General features: G+C 33.0%; 1 protein-coding gene across 1 annotated transcript in view; it reads left to right on the top strand.

The window, feature by feature from the left end:
• Positions 1–16,604, top strand: part of CHD9 (chromodomain helicase DNA binding protein 9) — a 167,886-nt gene that overhangs the window by 100,554 nt on the left and 50,728 nt on the right. The window contains 8 exon segments of the mRNA XM_070388434.1: positions 1,696–1,939; positions 5,729–5,905; positions 7,239–7,382; positions 7,480–7,735; positions 8,906–9,116; positions 10,987–11,182; positions 12,524–12,691; positions 13,394–13,573. Of these exon segments, the coding sequence (XP_070244535.1) occupies positions 1,696–1,939; positions 5,729–5,905; positions 7,239–7,382; positions 7,480–7,735; positions 8,906–9,116; positions 10,987–11,182; positions 12,524–12,691; positions 13,394–13,573 (1,576 nt within the window).

Raw genomic sequence — 16,604 nt, 5'->3', positions numbered from 1 at the left:
GTCGTTTGGATTTTAATTCTGTATCATCTCTGAAACTCTTAATTTTCTAATCCACAGTGTTTTTTTCAGCCTTAAATTGCTGTCTCTGCTGCATTGGATAGTAGTTCTAGACGTTCTTTAAACTTTTCTCCCATTCTCACTTCCAACAGCTTCCATAGCGTTAACCCTCCCAGCTCTCCAATACCTCTGTTACTATTCCTTTCAATAGTCTTTCCTGGTTCTTCTTCCTCTGCCTACCCTTTCAGTGTTGGTTCTTTTTCTTTCCCAATGTGCTGTCTTCTCATATTACATGTTTGTTCTGCCTAAGCCAAACTTTATACCACCCCCTGTGTCTTCACTTATCAGTAACATCTCTAAGGCGTTAATTCAAGCCCATATTTGCTTGCTTCTTGCTTCCTTAATGTCTATCTCAGTGATATTTTAACACAACAAATTCACAATTAACCTTATTATTTCCTGTTTTGTCCATATCAGACTTATTCTTCCACATTTTACATCTTGGTTGAGAATAATACAACTTACTTAGTCACCCAAATTTAAATCTGACTGTCATCCCACACTCCATATATCTGATTGATCATTAAGTCCAGATCATTCTAACATGTATTTAACTTCAGAATCAGTTTTCTCTTGATCCCTCCTACCTTAGTCCACAGGTCCACTATTCTTTGCTCTATTATTTTGGTACTTTCCTAATTACTGTCCCAACTTCAAGTCACCTCACCTTCTAGTATTCCCGTGGCACCAGAGTCAGCTTCAAGTACAAACCTAATCTCATCAGGTTTCTTTAACAATGTTCACTGACTCTCATTCTCAATAAAATGATGTCCATAACCTTTATGACCCCTGCTTATCTTAGTAATATCCCTTCCTTTACCATTCCCTCAAAACCATATTAAACTACTTCTTGCCTCCCAGTTAATCGTATTCTTGACACTTGTACCCCTTTGTTCTGCCCTCTGGCAAAACCCTGCTCATTACTGACCTCCTCTCTGAAGGCAGTCTTAACTTCTCTCAGCCTTTCTAGATGCAGTTAGATACTTACTCACCTGAGCTTCCATAATGAACTTAACACTGATGATTCTTAATTGGCCATATATCACAATCATCTGTGCAGCTTATTTTAGAAATTTCAGTTGCTTTTATCCTACTTTGCATATTGAATCAGAATGTAAAGGAGAAGGCCATGGGTAATTGTTTCTTAGGCTGTTCCAGTACACAGCCAGAATTGAAAACCAGTTCTTAATTTGTGCTTCTGTGATAGCACGTTGCATGATTATTTATTTATGTCTGCTTTCTAATAGATGCAAGCCCCTGGAAGGCAGAGAACATGTTCTTTATATATATATATATATATATATATATATCCCTGAGATAAGAAGGCATTTAATAAATGTTTCCTGAATAAATAACATTTAGTTTGCTTTGTTCTTGCCATTTTGTTCTTTTAAAAACTCAAGTATCTAACAGGTGGTATCTTTATTTTGGAGCTACAAAAAAATCTATAGTTTTCCCTTTGCAATACTATAATAAAATTATAATCTTTAACCAAATCTGCACTTCAGAAACTTTCACGTTTTTATAATTGCAAGTATTTTAACCTGATCTCTCTGCTTTTTTTATATTTATCTTTTAAAACATTGTAGTATACAGAAAACCCAAAATATACATGGGTAATATATTTGTTTATTTCAGACGAAACTGCATTTTAGCAGATGAAATGGGTCTTGGCAAAACCATTCAATCAATTACATTCCTCTACGAAATCCTTCTGACTGGTATAAGAGGACCTTTCCTGATTATTGCTCCACTTTCTACTATTGCAAACTGGGAGAGAGAATTTCGTACGTGGACTGATATTAATGTTGTGGTTTATCATGGGAGCCTGATTAGCAGACAAATGATACAGCAATATGAGATGTACTTCAGGGACTCACAGGTGTGTTATTGGTGATTTTGTTTGTTGTTTGAAAGGTCAGATTTTAAAAAGATAAGCATTACATATTAATTACTTTCAAATTTGTGATAGATTTTAATTGCCTACTTAGATCTTAGTTTGATTTATTTATTCCTCATATTTATTTTACAATAAATTTTAGTAGCTGAAGAAAGAAATGACCAAAGTAGGCAAGTTCACACTGTAGTTTACTGGAAGGAAGTATGCTGATTTATACAAATGTACAAATTTGATTTTCTACTTTATTTTTTAGCTAGAATAATTGTTTTATTAATTGTTTTAAATACACATTAAATTTATTTTAAAAATAATAACTGTCTCTTTGATCATCTTCCGGTTTTTTCCCTCCATTTAAAAAATTTACTTCTTCACTGACCACCATGGGTCTGAATGCCCATTGGGTGAAACTGTAGGTTGTCTTGTGTGTTCATTGAGTTTTGATGTTAGACATTTTGGGTTGTTTTGTATACTGGTACACACATACCTCTGTGTCTTTCTTCCTTTGCTTTGATGGTTTTCTTCTCCATATTCTAGAGGAATATTTTCCATTTTACTTTGACCACTTTTCTTTAGGAAGGGATACCTCTTTTTCTGCTAAATATACAGATCATAAAATTGAGATGACATTATATGAAAGAATTTCCTAGCAGAAGGTTAAGTTTAGAAAACATGAAATGCCAAGTTGCAGTTTTTAGTAGTAGTTTGACTCTTCCTAGGTGAAACTTTTACTAAGAAATAAGAAACAAAGTTAACTAAAACACATTTCACACAAAATTGTGTTGTTTCATTAGAAAAGATTATGGCACTCTGCCTCAATAAGTACCTTAATATTTTATTTTCTTTTACTGATTCTTAACATTTTATAAGGATCATTATAACATACGGTCAGGTCATGAGATATGGTATAGGTTAAGGTAAGATAAAGTGCATAGCCTTTTACTTTTGCCTACCAATTATAACTGATTTTCTATTTAGTTAAGGCTGAATATCAGTAAAATTAACTTTCTTCTACTTTAATGTTTGAAACAATTAGATTTCTGTGAAATTAGGCATGTCTGTAATCAGTTCTACTGAAAATTATCAACTTTGCATTTTTGGAGCCTATGACAACTTAAGTTGTTCGATTTCCTTCCGTAGTGTTTTATTATTCTTAATTGGACATTTGTAGAATTTTAGAGCTGTATAATATCATTAAAACCATTTACTCTAGCTTTTTTAAGGTATTTTTAAAATATTAGAAGTTTAAGATTTAATATGTATTTCATGAGTTTGGTATAAATGTGATAGCCAGAAAGCTGAAAGATTCCTGATGTGTTATAAACTGAATAGTATGTAATAAATTATATTTTATGGTAAATGTTATACATTCTAGAATATTGTGTGAAGGGTTTAAAATTTCAAGAGTTAAGGATGTCTCATGTAACGAGATAAATAGATCTATACTTTAAATATAGAAATAACTTTCAGATTAAACTCTTTCAAATATATATATTTTTTAATTAAATGAACATTTAACTTCTGCTTTTTTCCAAATTATTAAATAATTTGAAATCACAGAAATGGCAAAATTATGCTGTAATTTTCTGAATTGCACTGGAAAAAGTAATAGATAATAACACTAATATCTACAGACATTTATTGAGTATTTCCCATGTGCCATGTATTATGCTAAACAGTTTGCATGTAGTATTTCATGTAATCTTTGTAATAGCTACCCTGTAAATAGGTGATATCTTCCTCATTTACAAATGAGGAAGCTGAAGTAAAAAGAAGTGATACTGTTTCTCCTAAAATCACAGAGCAAAACTGGTATTAATAAACCCAAGTCAGACTCAAGAACCTTTGTTTTTAAACAGTACAATACCCCTGAAACTGAATGCATCATATCCCGGGTTTTTAGAGCTGTGTAGACTTATATTTTGTACCTATTCTAATATTCTACTGGAGTTATTGTTCAGCTTAATGGCCAGTGTATGCAATCAATATGAATTGTTCTAAAATTACTGTAATTTAAGTTGATAGGAATTTAAAAATCTAAATCAGATCACATGATTTTCTTAGCCCTTCATTTCTCCTAATAGTTTATAGTTTTCAATGCCATTTAAACAATTGTCTTCACTTGGAATCTAGAACTTTATTCTGTTCCTATATCACTTTCCTTTTGAAACCCCCTTTAAGTGATTCCTTCTTGTCTTATCTAAACTTGGGGGTGACCCAGGGCTCAGTCTTCTACTTTTTATATCCGTACTCATTCCATCAGAGATTTTATTCGGTCACACAACTTAATTACCATCTGTACTGCTGGAAACTCCCAAATCTATATCAACAATTCTAACCTCTTTCCTAAATTCGAGTCATATGCAAATGCCTACTCAGTTACTCCACTTGAATATCTAATAGACATCTCAAACATAACATGTCCAAAACTGAAATCCTACATTTCCTCGTGGTAGTAAATGGCAACCCCAGCTTCTAGTTGTTTGATCCCAAAAGTTTAGTCAAAACTTGAATCCTCTCTTAAACTCACTCCATTCCTATCCGTTAGTAAATCCTGTTGGTTCCACCTTCAAATTAAATCCAGAACTGGCCTCCATTGATGATGGAGGCCTCCAAATCTCATGGCCTCCATTGATGATCTCTTGTTTGAATTACTACAACAGCCTCTTAACTGGTTTCTATGATCCTGTCCTTGGCCTTTTTCAGACTATTTTTTACCAGAACAGCCAAGGAATTCTTTTAAAATATGTCAAATCATGATACTTCTTGTCTCAAAACCCTCTAATAGCTTCTTGCTCAAAGTAAAAGCCAAGAGTCCTCACCACAGCTTTCAAGACCCTATACAGCCTCATGCCCTCCATTCATTGGATTTTAGTCTCACTGGATTTCTTGCTAATATTTGAATACTGCCAAAGATATTCCCATGTTATGGCATTCACATTCTCTATTTCTACCAAGAATGCTTCCTGGTCCAGATCTCTAGATATCAACATGCCTTCCTCCCTGATCTTCAGGACTTGGCTCAAATGTCACTTCTTAGTGATGGCCTCCCAGCCATTGTAAATAGAGTTGGAATGGTCACCTCCAAGCCCATACTTCCCATACACATCCCTGTGTTATTTGAGTCTGTGACCTTTATTACTTTCTAACATAATTTCTTTGATTTTGTTTTTTAATCTTGGGGTTTCTTTTTTCCTTAATGGCTATGTTCTATATTTGAGTAATTGGAATGTAAGTTCCAATTGGATAATTAGTTTTGTCTGTCTTGTTTACTGCTCTATCTCGTGCAGCTAGAACAGAGTCTGGCACATAAACACCCAATAAATACTTGCTAACTAAATGACATGAGTGGCCAGTTTTTATATTTACTACTTATTTGCCATTATATGTGTGGAGTCATAGATATAAATAATAAACATAAACACTGAAATTTATTTGGCTAGATTTTATAATAAGCATTTCTTTTTTGACTTAACATTGTTAATAAGATTCTTAAAAATTATCAAATGTCTTATCAAGGAATACTTTTTTGGATATAATTAATTGTATCATTGTTTTGGCAAAATTTTTGACAACATTCTTGAAAACTACAATCTAATAGTTTTAATGCTAAGGTTCCTCATTTTAAGGGAGTATCTCTGCATATATAAAAATTTCTATGGAAAATAGTTTTATAGCAAATGTCATTAAGTGATTTGTATGCTGCTTGATAGGAATTAAAAATTATGATCAAGACATTCTAGCAAATTATTACATTTGGTAATAAATTTCTAGGGGCGTATTATTCGAGGAGCTTACAGATTCCAAGCCATCATCACCACTTTTGAAATGATTCTTGGAGGCTGTGGAGAGCTTAATGCAATTGAATGGCGATGTGTAATTATTGATGAAGCACATAGGTTAAAAAATAAAAACTGTAAACTTCTAGAAGGTCTGAAACTCATGAATCTGGTAAGTGACTTAATGTCATTTTAATGACTTCCATTTCTTAGCTACATAGTAAAAAGAGCTAGTGCCAAAAACTTATTTCTTTATTTTTTTAATTTTAAAATACAGATTTCTAATTTCTATCTGATAATTAAGATTATTTTGCTTTAATTAGTAAGGGGAAAAAATCTCATCTGTTTTCTAAGACTTAAATTTTTTAGCACTTTTCTCTTAAAAGCTTTAGTAATTTTGTAATTTAAAAAGAGAGGAAAACCTTTGAAGAGTGTCCTATTGAAAAGAAAAATATAAGTTTTAAGGCTAAATTCCTCAATAAAAAGCCCTTTCACCAAAGTTAAAATATTATTCAGATCATTTTATCATAGAGGAATAAAGTATCTGCATGTATTTATTATAGTTAATGGGATTTTTGAAAGTCATCTTATTAATGTGTTTGCTTTCAAATCAAAGTATTTTGTGTTTTTTAACATTTCGATTTAATTAGCATCACATAATTAGTACGTGAGCACTTGAACAAATGACTCAAGTACATTTGCACAGAACTACATAAAGTAAAAGAACTGCATAAAGTACAGAACTACATCAAGTAAAACAGTAAAGTGCTCCTTCATAGTCTTCATCCATGCCCACTCGTACTTTCCACTCCTTACTCCAGTATTTACAGATTGGTATATATCAGTCTAGACTATTTACTAACATCAAATACTTACGTAGACATGCAGATACATATAGAAATATTTTGCTTAAGAATTTAGAGGTATTTTCAAATCAGATTTTAAATACTTTATACTAGTATCACTAAAATATTTTTATTTCCTTTTGTTACTATTACGTTTAATTTGTAATGCATTTCTAGCTCAGAAATATTCCAGTCAGCCTTTCACATTGTTGGATTGTTACTTTAATGATGTAAGAACTTGTTCTTTTGTAAGAAGTCAAGTGATGATCTGCTAAATTGTAAAGAATGAGCACTGTTTTGTATACTAATTACCATACCAAGAATGGCTAAGTACCCGTCAAGAATTTGTCTGTTTCCTTGAATAAAAACCTAAAAATAAACTTTTAATTATTTACTATTTTTCTTTTAAAACCAATAGGTAAAAATTAATAGCAGACAAAGTAAGCTATTATGAGAATAATGCAGAGTCAATTAATGAAGATGAGTGGGTAGAGATATATTTTGAGTTGATTCTTGAATTATGGTCAGAAAAATGTTTGCTTTTCAAAAACATGGAAACATTTGATAATCTATATCAACTTTCATATCATCTTAGCACAATGCTGAATGAGATGGACTTGATAGTATATGATATTGGCATGATGTTCTTTCTTTATATAGGAACACAAGGTGCTTTTGACTGGCACACCTCTCCAAAATACAGTTGAAGAACTATTCAGTCTTCTTCACTTTCTGGAGCCCCTAAGGTTTCCTTCTGAATCAACGTTTATGCAAGAATTTGGGGATCTGAAAACAGAGGAACAGGTATCCTATTAGTCTTTGTAAATAGGTACATCAAATCTCTTCTCATTGTAATTATGCATGTGTATGCTACCTATATTGTCCATCATTTTTTATGCAGGTGCAGAAACTTCAGGCTATCTTGAAACCAATGATGTTGAGACGATTGAAAGAAGATGTGGAAAAGAAGTTGGCACCTAAGGAAGAAACCATCATTGAAGTAGAACTTACTAACATTCAGAAAAAATACTACCGGGCTATTCTGGAGAAGAACTTTTCATTTTTATCCAAAGGAGCAGGGCAGACTAATGTACCCAACTTAGTCAATACCATGATGGAGCTCAGGAAGTGCTGTAATCACCCGTATCTTATCAAAGGTAGTCGAAAAGGATTGCAAAGAAATCCTTTGCTTTCAACAGATACTCATGAAAAAATAACAAATGCTCAATAAAAGTAACACAGATGTAGTAGCTGCTACAAGGAAAGGCACTGACCCTGTGACTGTCCACCCTGGTGTTCTGTGGGATTACAGTTGTTCCAGAGTCGGGGGCAGTGTGAGCTACTTCGTAACAGTGTCCCATGTTAGCATTACCAGATTACAAAAGCAGGAGACGTGATCAGTCTAACGTGGAGTGCAGTTCCTCCACCAGCTTAATCCTCCTTATGGACAAAGACAGTAAAGCCCATGTTTGAATCTCTGAATTTACATTTTTCTTCCTGGTTTCTTTTCAGTCTGGATACACTAGTTATTGTCTCTAAATTTGTGTGCTCTGATAACAAGGTCTTGTTAGCTCCTCTATTAATGATCTGTCTGTACAGTTGAGTATTTTTACTTCCTGGGAGTATATATAAAGAGTATATATATATATATAGATAGATAGATATTATATATATATAAAGATAGATATATATAGATATATATATATAAAGATATATATTTATATATATATATATATATAAAGAGTAGTATACTCTTTATGCAAGACAAGCTATTTCTTAGGCCAGTATCTAACTTGCTTGCAGTTCTGGTACTCTTATAGCTAGACAGGCTGGAGGGAAGGAGAGCACCCTTAATGCTAATCTAGACTATAGGAGAAGTGTGGTCAAACTTGACTTCCCTTTTAATTTTTCCTGTTTGCTTGTTTTGATGGCAAGCAGGATGCCTATAGACACATCTAGGTTATGGTCACCTTGCAGTGGTAATGACTGTTGTATTGGTTTTTAAATACTAGAAATTTATTTAAAAGTTTGTGTTTACTCACTTAGGATAGAACTGTGTTTTCACTAATTCTTATCCTAAGAACATCCATTCAACATTTAACAAACATAAATTTATGTAAGACATTATGCCAGTTATCTTGGGAGATTAAAAAAATGCTTAAGACACTGTCTTTATCCTCAGTGGAATTATAGGCTGGTGTTCTAGTACCTACATTAGAAAAATTTAATGTGTTAAAGAAGCACAGAAGATCACTAATTTAAAAAGAAAGTAGTTGAGAGTATCTGCATTTGTGTGTTGATGCTATTTTCTTATATTTTTTTGACAGGTGCTGAGGAGAAAATACTTGGAGAATTTAGAGATACATATAATCCAGCTGCTTCTGATTTTCATCTTCAAGCAATGATCCAGTCTGCTGGTAAATTGGTCCTTATTGATAAATTGCTTCCCAAAATGAAAGCAGGAGGTCATAAAGTGCTCATCTTCTCTCAAATGGTACGCTGCCTTGATATCCTGGAGGACTATCTTATACATAAAAGGTAAGGCATGTAATTGACCATGAATTATACTATAAAGTATGCTAAGTGTATGATATTAAAGTTTCTGCAGAATGGTTTACTGTAACCCAACTTTACTCAAGTCTTCCTTTTTACGTAGATTAGAATCCATTTAAATCTGTACATAAAGATTGTTTAAGATTATATATCAGGTTTTCCTAACCTACATATTTTGCAATAGTACACAGGGCTAATGAGACTAAGAAAATTTTGCACATTGACAGATATTTGCTAACCTATTGATGGGTGTATTAGGTTACATTTTATTTGATGTGTTTATTAACCTTGTAGTAGCGACATTTTAAATGGATTTAATAACCGTCTTCAAAATTAAAGAAAATGATTCAAGATCCTTTTTCAGATCTTTTTCAGTGTTAAAATTAGAACCTGAACTTGCTGGACTTTGACTTATTGTACACTGTATAATATTTGCTCTTGCTTTCACCTTTTCTCATGTGTTTAATGTGGTTTTTTTGTTTTGGTTTGGTTTTTTGATGTATAGTAAGATAATCTCTGCAATAATATCTAATCAGTATTTAGATAAGTAAGATATTTATCAGAGTATTTGTGGGCCAACTAGAAATCAACACATTAATATCAAAGAGAATCTGAAGATTCAGCTGTAATTTTAGTTTATGATATTTTGACCCTTATTAATAAGTAAAGATCAGTCTATGCTAGTTTATATTTTCAGATATTTTATAGTACATTTTTATTTTTCATTTTGTTTTCAGTTCCGCTTTTAGTGTCAGTGTTCTCTCATTTAGTCTTATTCCAAAATTTGTATGCTCTGTTTTATACCAAGTAGAAGGAGGATTAAATTGCAATAGTCTTAAAATAGCCATTCTTGCATTTTCTTGATGTCTTTACACAAAGAACTTTATAAGATAAAGATAAATTTGACTTAAGATGAATTTCATGGAAAACCTCAGATTTCTTTGATCCAGAAGTAACAGTATTAGGAGTCACACTCCCCCATTCACAGGCCCCAGAGATAACAGTGCAACTGCTGATAAGACTTAATTATAGGTGGAAAGAAGTGTCTTAAACCAGAAAAGGTGTGGCAAGAGTCATGTGTATTCCTCTTCTAGTTCCAAAGTCTTTATGTATTTTATATTTATTGATGTCTAGCAATTTCTCAGTTTTATGTTAAATGAGGAAGGATAAAAGAAGTTAAAATTTAATTATTTGGCAGTGATGACTTTGAAGAATTAGCATTGTAGTTTGCTGTTAATAAATTACAGTTTACAAGCAAGTATATCAATTGAGAGAGTAACATGATTAAGGTACAGAAAAATCTTGTATCAAGTTTTATTTAAACCTTTGCTTCTTGACCCCCACCAAAAAAAAATCACTTGTTATAGTGAGATTGGTGCATGCATGCTGAGTCACTTCAGTCCTGCCAACTCTACGACCCTATGGACTGTAGCCCACCAGGGTCCTCTGTCCATGGGATCCTCCAGGCAAGAATACTGAAGTGGGTTGCCATGCCCTCCTCCAGGGGATCTTCCTGACCCAGGGATCAAATCCACGTCTCGTTGGCAGGCAGGTTCTTTACCTCTAGCACCACCTGGGAAGCCCAGTTAGTAAAGTATATTAATTGTAAAGCTTTTTACCTGTACATCCAGTAATGCAGAGATTTTGTAACTTTATATTATTTTGTGTTTCCTGTTTAGCACAAACACTGAGAATTATAAAACCATAGAAACTAGTTGGGGTAATATCACTTCTTAATTTTGTAGTAAACATTAATGTTGCAGCAAAACTGATAGCTATGTGTCTGTCAATTTGATAGAATGCTTTTATTTTCATTATATCCATCTATCTAAATTTATTGCATTTCACTTGATAGATATTTATATGAGCGAATTGATGGAAGAGTCAGAGGGAATCTTCGACAAGCTGCTATAGATCGATTTAGTAAACCTGATTCGGATCGATTTGTCTTTCTTCTGTGTACCCGAGCTGGTGGATTGGGCATCAACTTAACTGCAGCTGATACATGTATAATTTTTGATTCTGATTGGAATCCTCAAAATGACCTTCAGGTAAACAAATTCCCTGGCTAAGAGAATTTTTTAAAATTTCCATAGTTATCTTTGATAACCTGTTTTATTTTTATTTGAACAATTAACATGTATGTTTCCCTAAGAAATATCAGTGCCAAATAAAATAGATGAAATTATTTTATTTTAATTTAATGACAATAAAATATAATAAAATATACTTATTTAGATTACATATCTTCTAAAAATGGCTTACCTACTTGAGTATAATATTTAATTGTTTAAAATATATCATATATATTTGTGAAATGCATAGAATAAGTTTAAGAATAGCTTATTTTACTTCTTTAAAAATAAGTGCTTACTTCTGATTTCATCTTTTTAATCATTGCATAATGTAGTATGCATAGAATTGAGACATAATTGAATTTGCTTTTTATGAAATACTAGAGAAAATTAATGTATACATTTAAATTAAGACTACTTGAACTTCATAGAAGTATGGGAATATTAATTAGTGGTTACAATGAGTCAGAGTTTACAGAAAATGTGTTTCTAGGAAGGATACTACATGAGAACAAAGTATTGGAGAAATGCTTCTTTTATTGTTCATAGTAGTCTCAGTAGTACTGTAATTGATATTATTCTTGAGAATATACCTGAATATACCTGACTTAATAAGCAATAATGTTTTAACCTTTCATTTGTATAATCTAGTTCAAAATTTATCAGATTTTAAGTTCAGTAGGAATTTGAGATAATATATGAAGCTCTTACGTAATCTCTGCTGTCTTTACTTTCAAAATGTCTACATATTAGATAATTTGTTCTTTGCATGTTTAAGTAAAATTTAGGCCTCCAAAGTTATTCACCTTAAGGTTTTAGCCCTCTCAGAATTACCCAGCTTAACTAAAATATATTGAAAGAATTGTTGATAATGTAGCAGGGAGAAAAAAAAACTAGAAATTTAGAGTTAAAATTTATGTTTAAAGCCAGCGGCTAAAAAAGTTTGTTCATAGAATTTATGTTCCTGTCTAGAATTATATTGATGACACGCTCTTTAAGAAATAGTATTACTTCATGGATTTATGTTCTCCAGCATAGTTTAAATTTTAACTCATTGCTGATTGTGATATTTCTTCATGGATTCACATTCTCTGAAATATACATTTAAATTTTAATTTATTGCTGATTTTGGAATCATTTCTCATTTTAGTAAGCTCTGCCTTCATTTCCAGAGACAGGTTATATGCAGTTCAGTAGCAGGAGTTTCTAAAATATTCTTATACGTATTTTTATATTCCTTCAAGATAGCTTAATGTGTAATGCCTTTTGTGCTATTTTATAAAATAAATTGAATCTATAACGTTTCATTTTTTACAGGCCCAAGCTCGTTGCCATAGAATTGGTCAGAATAAAGCAGTTAAAGTCTACCGACTGGTGACTCGTAACTCATATGAAAGAGAGATGTTTGACCGAGCCAGTCTGAAGCTGGGTCTAGATAAGGCTGTGTTACAGAGCATGAGTGGAAGAGAAAGTAATGTTGGTGGTGTATGTATATTTTTTCTTTACTTGGAGTTTTCCTGTTTTTGTTTACATTTAATTTAAACCCCAGATAGCATATTATTTAATTTTGACCCATATTGAACACTAAGTAGATATTTTTATGTAAGGAGGAATTTCAGAATAGAGCTGTATGTATTAGATAACACTTTTGGAACCTGTTCTGTCTATATAGCTCCAATATTTGTGAATCCTAAGAGTAGGATTCACTACTCTGAAAAGAAGAAATTCTTCTTTTTCAAGATGTTTGTATTATGACACGTCAAAATAGAATTCCTTGTTTTTCCACATTTTTTCTATGAAAAAGTTTTCAAACTGGTCTCTTTAGGGCTAAACTACTACCATTGGCTTTGTCTTGTTATAAATGATGTTTTTGGCATTGTTCCCCTCAAAATCTTTTTTGTACCTTGTGATTATAACAACTACTGGATTCTAGTACTAAAAAGAACCTTGAAAGATTACCTGCCCCAGAGGCTTTGTTTTAACTGAAGTTATCATGGGCAAATGGCAGATCTTAGTTTAAAGACAGTGGAGTCAACAACTTCAGTATGTTCTTCAGAGAATTCTCTTGGTACTCCCCAAGCCCAAAATGCAACTTAAACATGACTTCTGTGGTTTTTAATGTTCTTTAGGGATACTTTCTCATTTTATGAACTTTACAGAATTATTACCAAAATTTTTACTCTTTAGATTCAACAGCTTTCCAAAAAGGAAATAGAAGATCTGCTTCGAAGAGGTGCTTATGGTGCCATTATGGAAGAAGAAGATGAAGGCTCTAAATTCTGTGAAGAAGATATTGATCAGATTTTACTACGTCGTACAAAAACCATTACAATTGAATCAGAAGGACGTGGGTCAACATTTGCCAAGGTAACAGTGAGTGATATTTTATAACTATACTTGTAGTGTTCTCTCCTAAAAAAATTTTAACGGTCTTTTACTTTACTGTTATTTGAGGAGCACCTACTTAATATTTAAATAAACAGAATTACTCAAAAGAAGTAGGTAATATATTCTTTTCCTTCGTTTTTATCTGCTCTCTCATATCAAATTTCACGTGTATTCTTATGCTAGTGAAATGGATGGAGTAGGGGTTCATAACTAGAAATGGTTCTAAGTATTAATTAGAGTAGAAGTTAAATTAAGAAATGAAAGAACATACATGTGAAAATTAGAGAAAAATATAAGTAACATAGTGTAGGACGTTAAATCATTTTACATTAACTTATAATAATTTAGAGTACTTAAAGGAGAGAAAGGATTTCTAATTTCATTTTAAGTGTTTAAATGAAGTTTAGGGAGAATAAGATGAAGTTTGTGTATTGAAAATAAATATTATTTTAACATTCCTATTTGGGGAAAACATTTTTAAAATGTACTAGCTGCCTTTACACCCACCCTCTTCCCTTCTTCCCTCCCCCGCCTCCCTGCTGGTAAACGTATATCTTGTGTTCTTCTAAAGAGTTTTTTATTGCAGTATTCTGTCCCACCTATAGTGATTCATACAGATTTCTCCTTCACACTTTATTTCCTTTCTGCATTTTCTTCCTTTGTCCCCTCTCCACTTCCAACCCAGAAGTCTTTGTACATCTTTATGGAGATTAGTGTAGTATGGCAGGTAGTCCAGGTGCTACATCAAAAATAATGGTATCAGTCTTCATATGAAAATTTTCCTCTTGCATTCAGGAAGCAAACTAATGTAATCGTGTTGTCAGGTACTTTACTAAGTGGTGGGAATACTAAAATGAAAGGATTCTAGTCACTGTAAAAGAGTAAAAGAGAAAGTATTAATTCTGCATAAAAAGGGAGAACAACAAATCAAGAAAGTCTTTGCAGAGGAAATACATTTAAGCTGACTCTGGAAGGAAGTTTGAATTTAGTTGTGTTACAAAAAGAGAAAGCCACAGAAATGAACTATATGTTGCTAAACTACAAGGAAGATTTCAAGAACTGTGGTGCAGGTGTGTATGGATGTGCAGAGTAAATTAAAATGGAGATGAAATGAAGGTTAGGGAGATTGGACCTAAATTGTGAAAAGCTCAAAAAAATTCCATTTTGAGGAATTTGAACTTGATCGTGAGGCAGTTGAAAAGCTTTTAAATCCCTTCAAGCAGAAAATGGACATAATGGTGTCTGGTTTAGAAATTTAACTCTAGCAGCAGTGTAGAGAATGAGATTGAATTGTGAAAGACTGAAAGTATAGAGACCAGGTAAGAGACTTCTGTAAGCTGTGTCGATGGGCTGACCAGAGCAGTGGAGACCCATTTGAATCAACAGGAATTGATGAGCAGTTAGAAATTTGTGGAAGGAGGTGTCAAAAATAACTTTAATGTCAATTTCTAGCCCTATTTCTGGTGTCATTAAAGTAAAATAGAGAATGCAGAAGAGGAAGTTTATATGGAGAAGATAAAATATTGGAGCTGCTATATTTGTGACATTTATAGGGCATCCAAGCAGAGATATCCAGGAGAGTTGCCTAAGTTACAGATACAGATTTGGGAGTCAATAGAGAACAAAGCAGAAGAAAGTAGTGTTGTGGAAACAAGAAATACTGTAGAAGTATAAGGTTAAGAAGTAAAACTAGTCATGATTGGTTAGATATTCCCTGGGTCTAGCTTCTTTCCTGGGAATCTTGTTTCCTTTGGATTCCTTACTCAAGTTGTCAACGTACTATGTACACACTATGTATTTTCCCCCTCTTGCCTGAAATTATCTGAAGTTTAGTTAATTTAACCAAAAGGTATTAGTCATAGAAATGACCTTTGTTAGTTAAACTAAGCATAGGGATATTCTCCTTAATTATTTTTTAATTAATGAAGGCATATCTTCATTTAGAGTGTTAATTCTAATAATCATGAAAAGTCAGAACAGCAAAGACTTGAATTCTGGCTCAGAAGCTTAGTGACCCTGGGCAGTTAACATGGATGAGTTTTTCTTGTCCTGAAAGGAGAACATAATAATCATGCTTGACCTTTTCCTTCCGTCCTATAAAGTGCTCTGTGAGTTTTATTTTCCTCAGGTGTCTAATCATAACCAGCTGTACTCTAAGAATGTGAAATACTTAAGCACTTAAGTGTCTATTTTAAACCTTCAGACCAGATAGTAATTGTTGCATTTGAAAAAAGAGCTTACTGAAGAGGTAACACACTACAGTAGCTGAAGAGGTACCTCATACGCCTGCACTTATAATTTTTCATTTCTGTAATTGTGTGGAAATGCCACTGTCTGATGGCATTGGGCATAGTAGGATGTGGCACTACTATGTAGTGGCACCCAAGGCATTAAGTTGGTACTATTTTTGGCTTTTCCCTAGAACTTCCAGAACTTCAGTTCCTCAGTTGTTTTCAGTGGTTTTGGTAACTAATTCCAGTACATGTTTCTTTGCATTTCCAAATAGTTTTTGATAAGAAGCTCCATATATGGAACAGGTTTCCTTGGTGGCTCAGACAGTAAAGAATCTGCTTGCAATGCAGGAGACGTGGGTTCGATCCCTGGTTTGGGAAGATCCCCTGGAGAAGGGAATGGCTACCCACTCTAGTATTCTTGCCTGGATAATCCCATGAAGAGAGGAGACTGGGGGGCTACAGTCCATGGTGTCACAAAGAGTTGGACACAACTGAGCGACTGACACTTTGATTTTCTTCACTACATATATGGAGCAGGGTGCATAATAAGACTAACTAGATTTAGTTAAATATAGTAAACACTTTTGGGGGATATGGGGGGCTGGGATCTTAGTTCCTCAACCAGGGATTGAACCCACATCTTCAGCAATGAAAGTGCAGTGTCCTAACCAGAGGACTGCCTGGGAATTTCCAACACTAATTCCTTGATACCATCCATCAGTTTTTCAGTGTTAAAACTTTCAGTTATCTATTACCTATGTGTAATTTTCTGCATT

Source organism: Bos mutus, chromosome 18 (genome assembly GCF_027580195.1).
Source record: "Bos mutus isolate GX-2022 chromosome 18, NWIPB_WYAK_1.1, whole genome shotgun sequence".
Lineage (NCBI taxonomy): Eukaryota > Metazoa > Chordata > Mammalia > Artiodactyla > Bovidae > Bos > Bos mutus.
The sequence above is the reverse complement of the archived record's forward strand: the minus strand, read 5'-3'. Positions and strand labels throughout refer to the sequence as shown.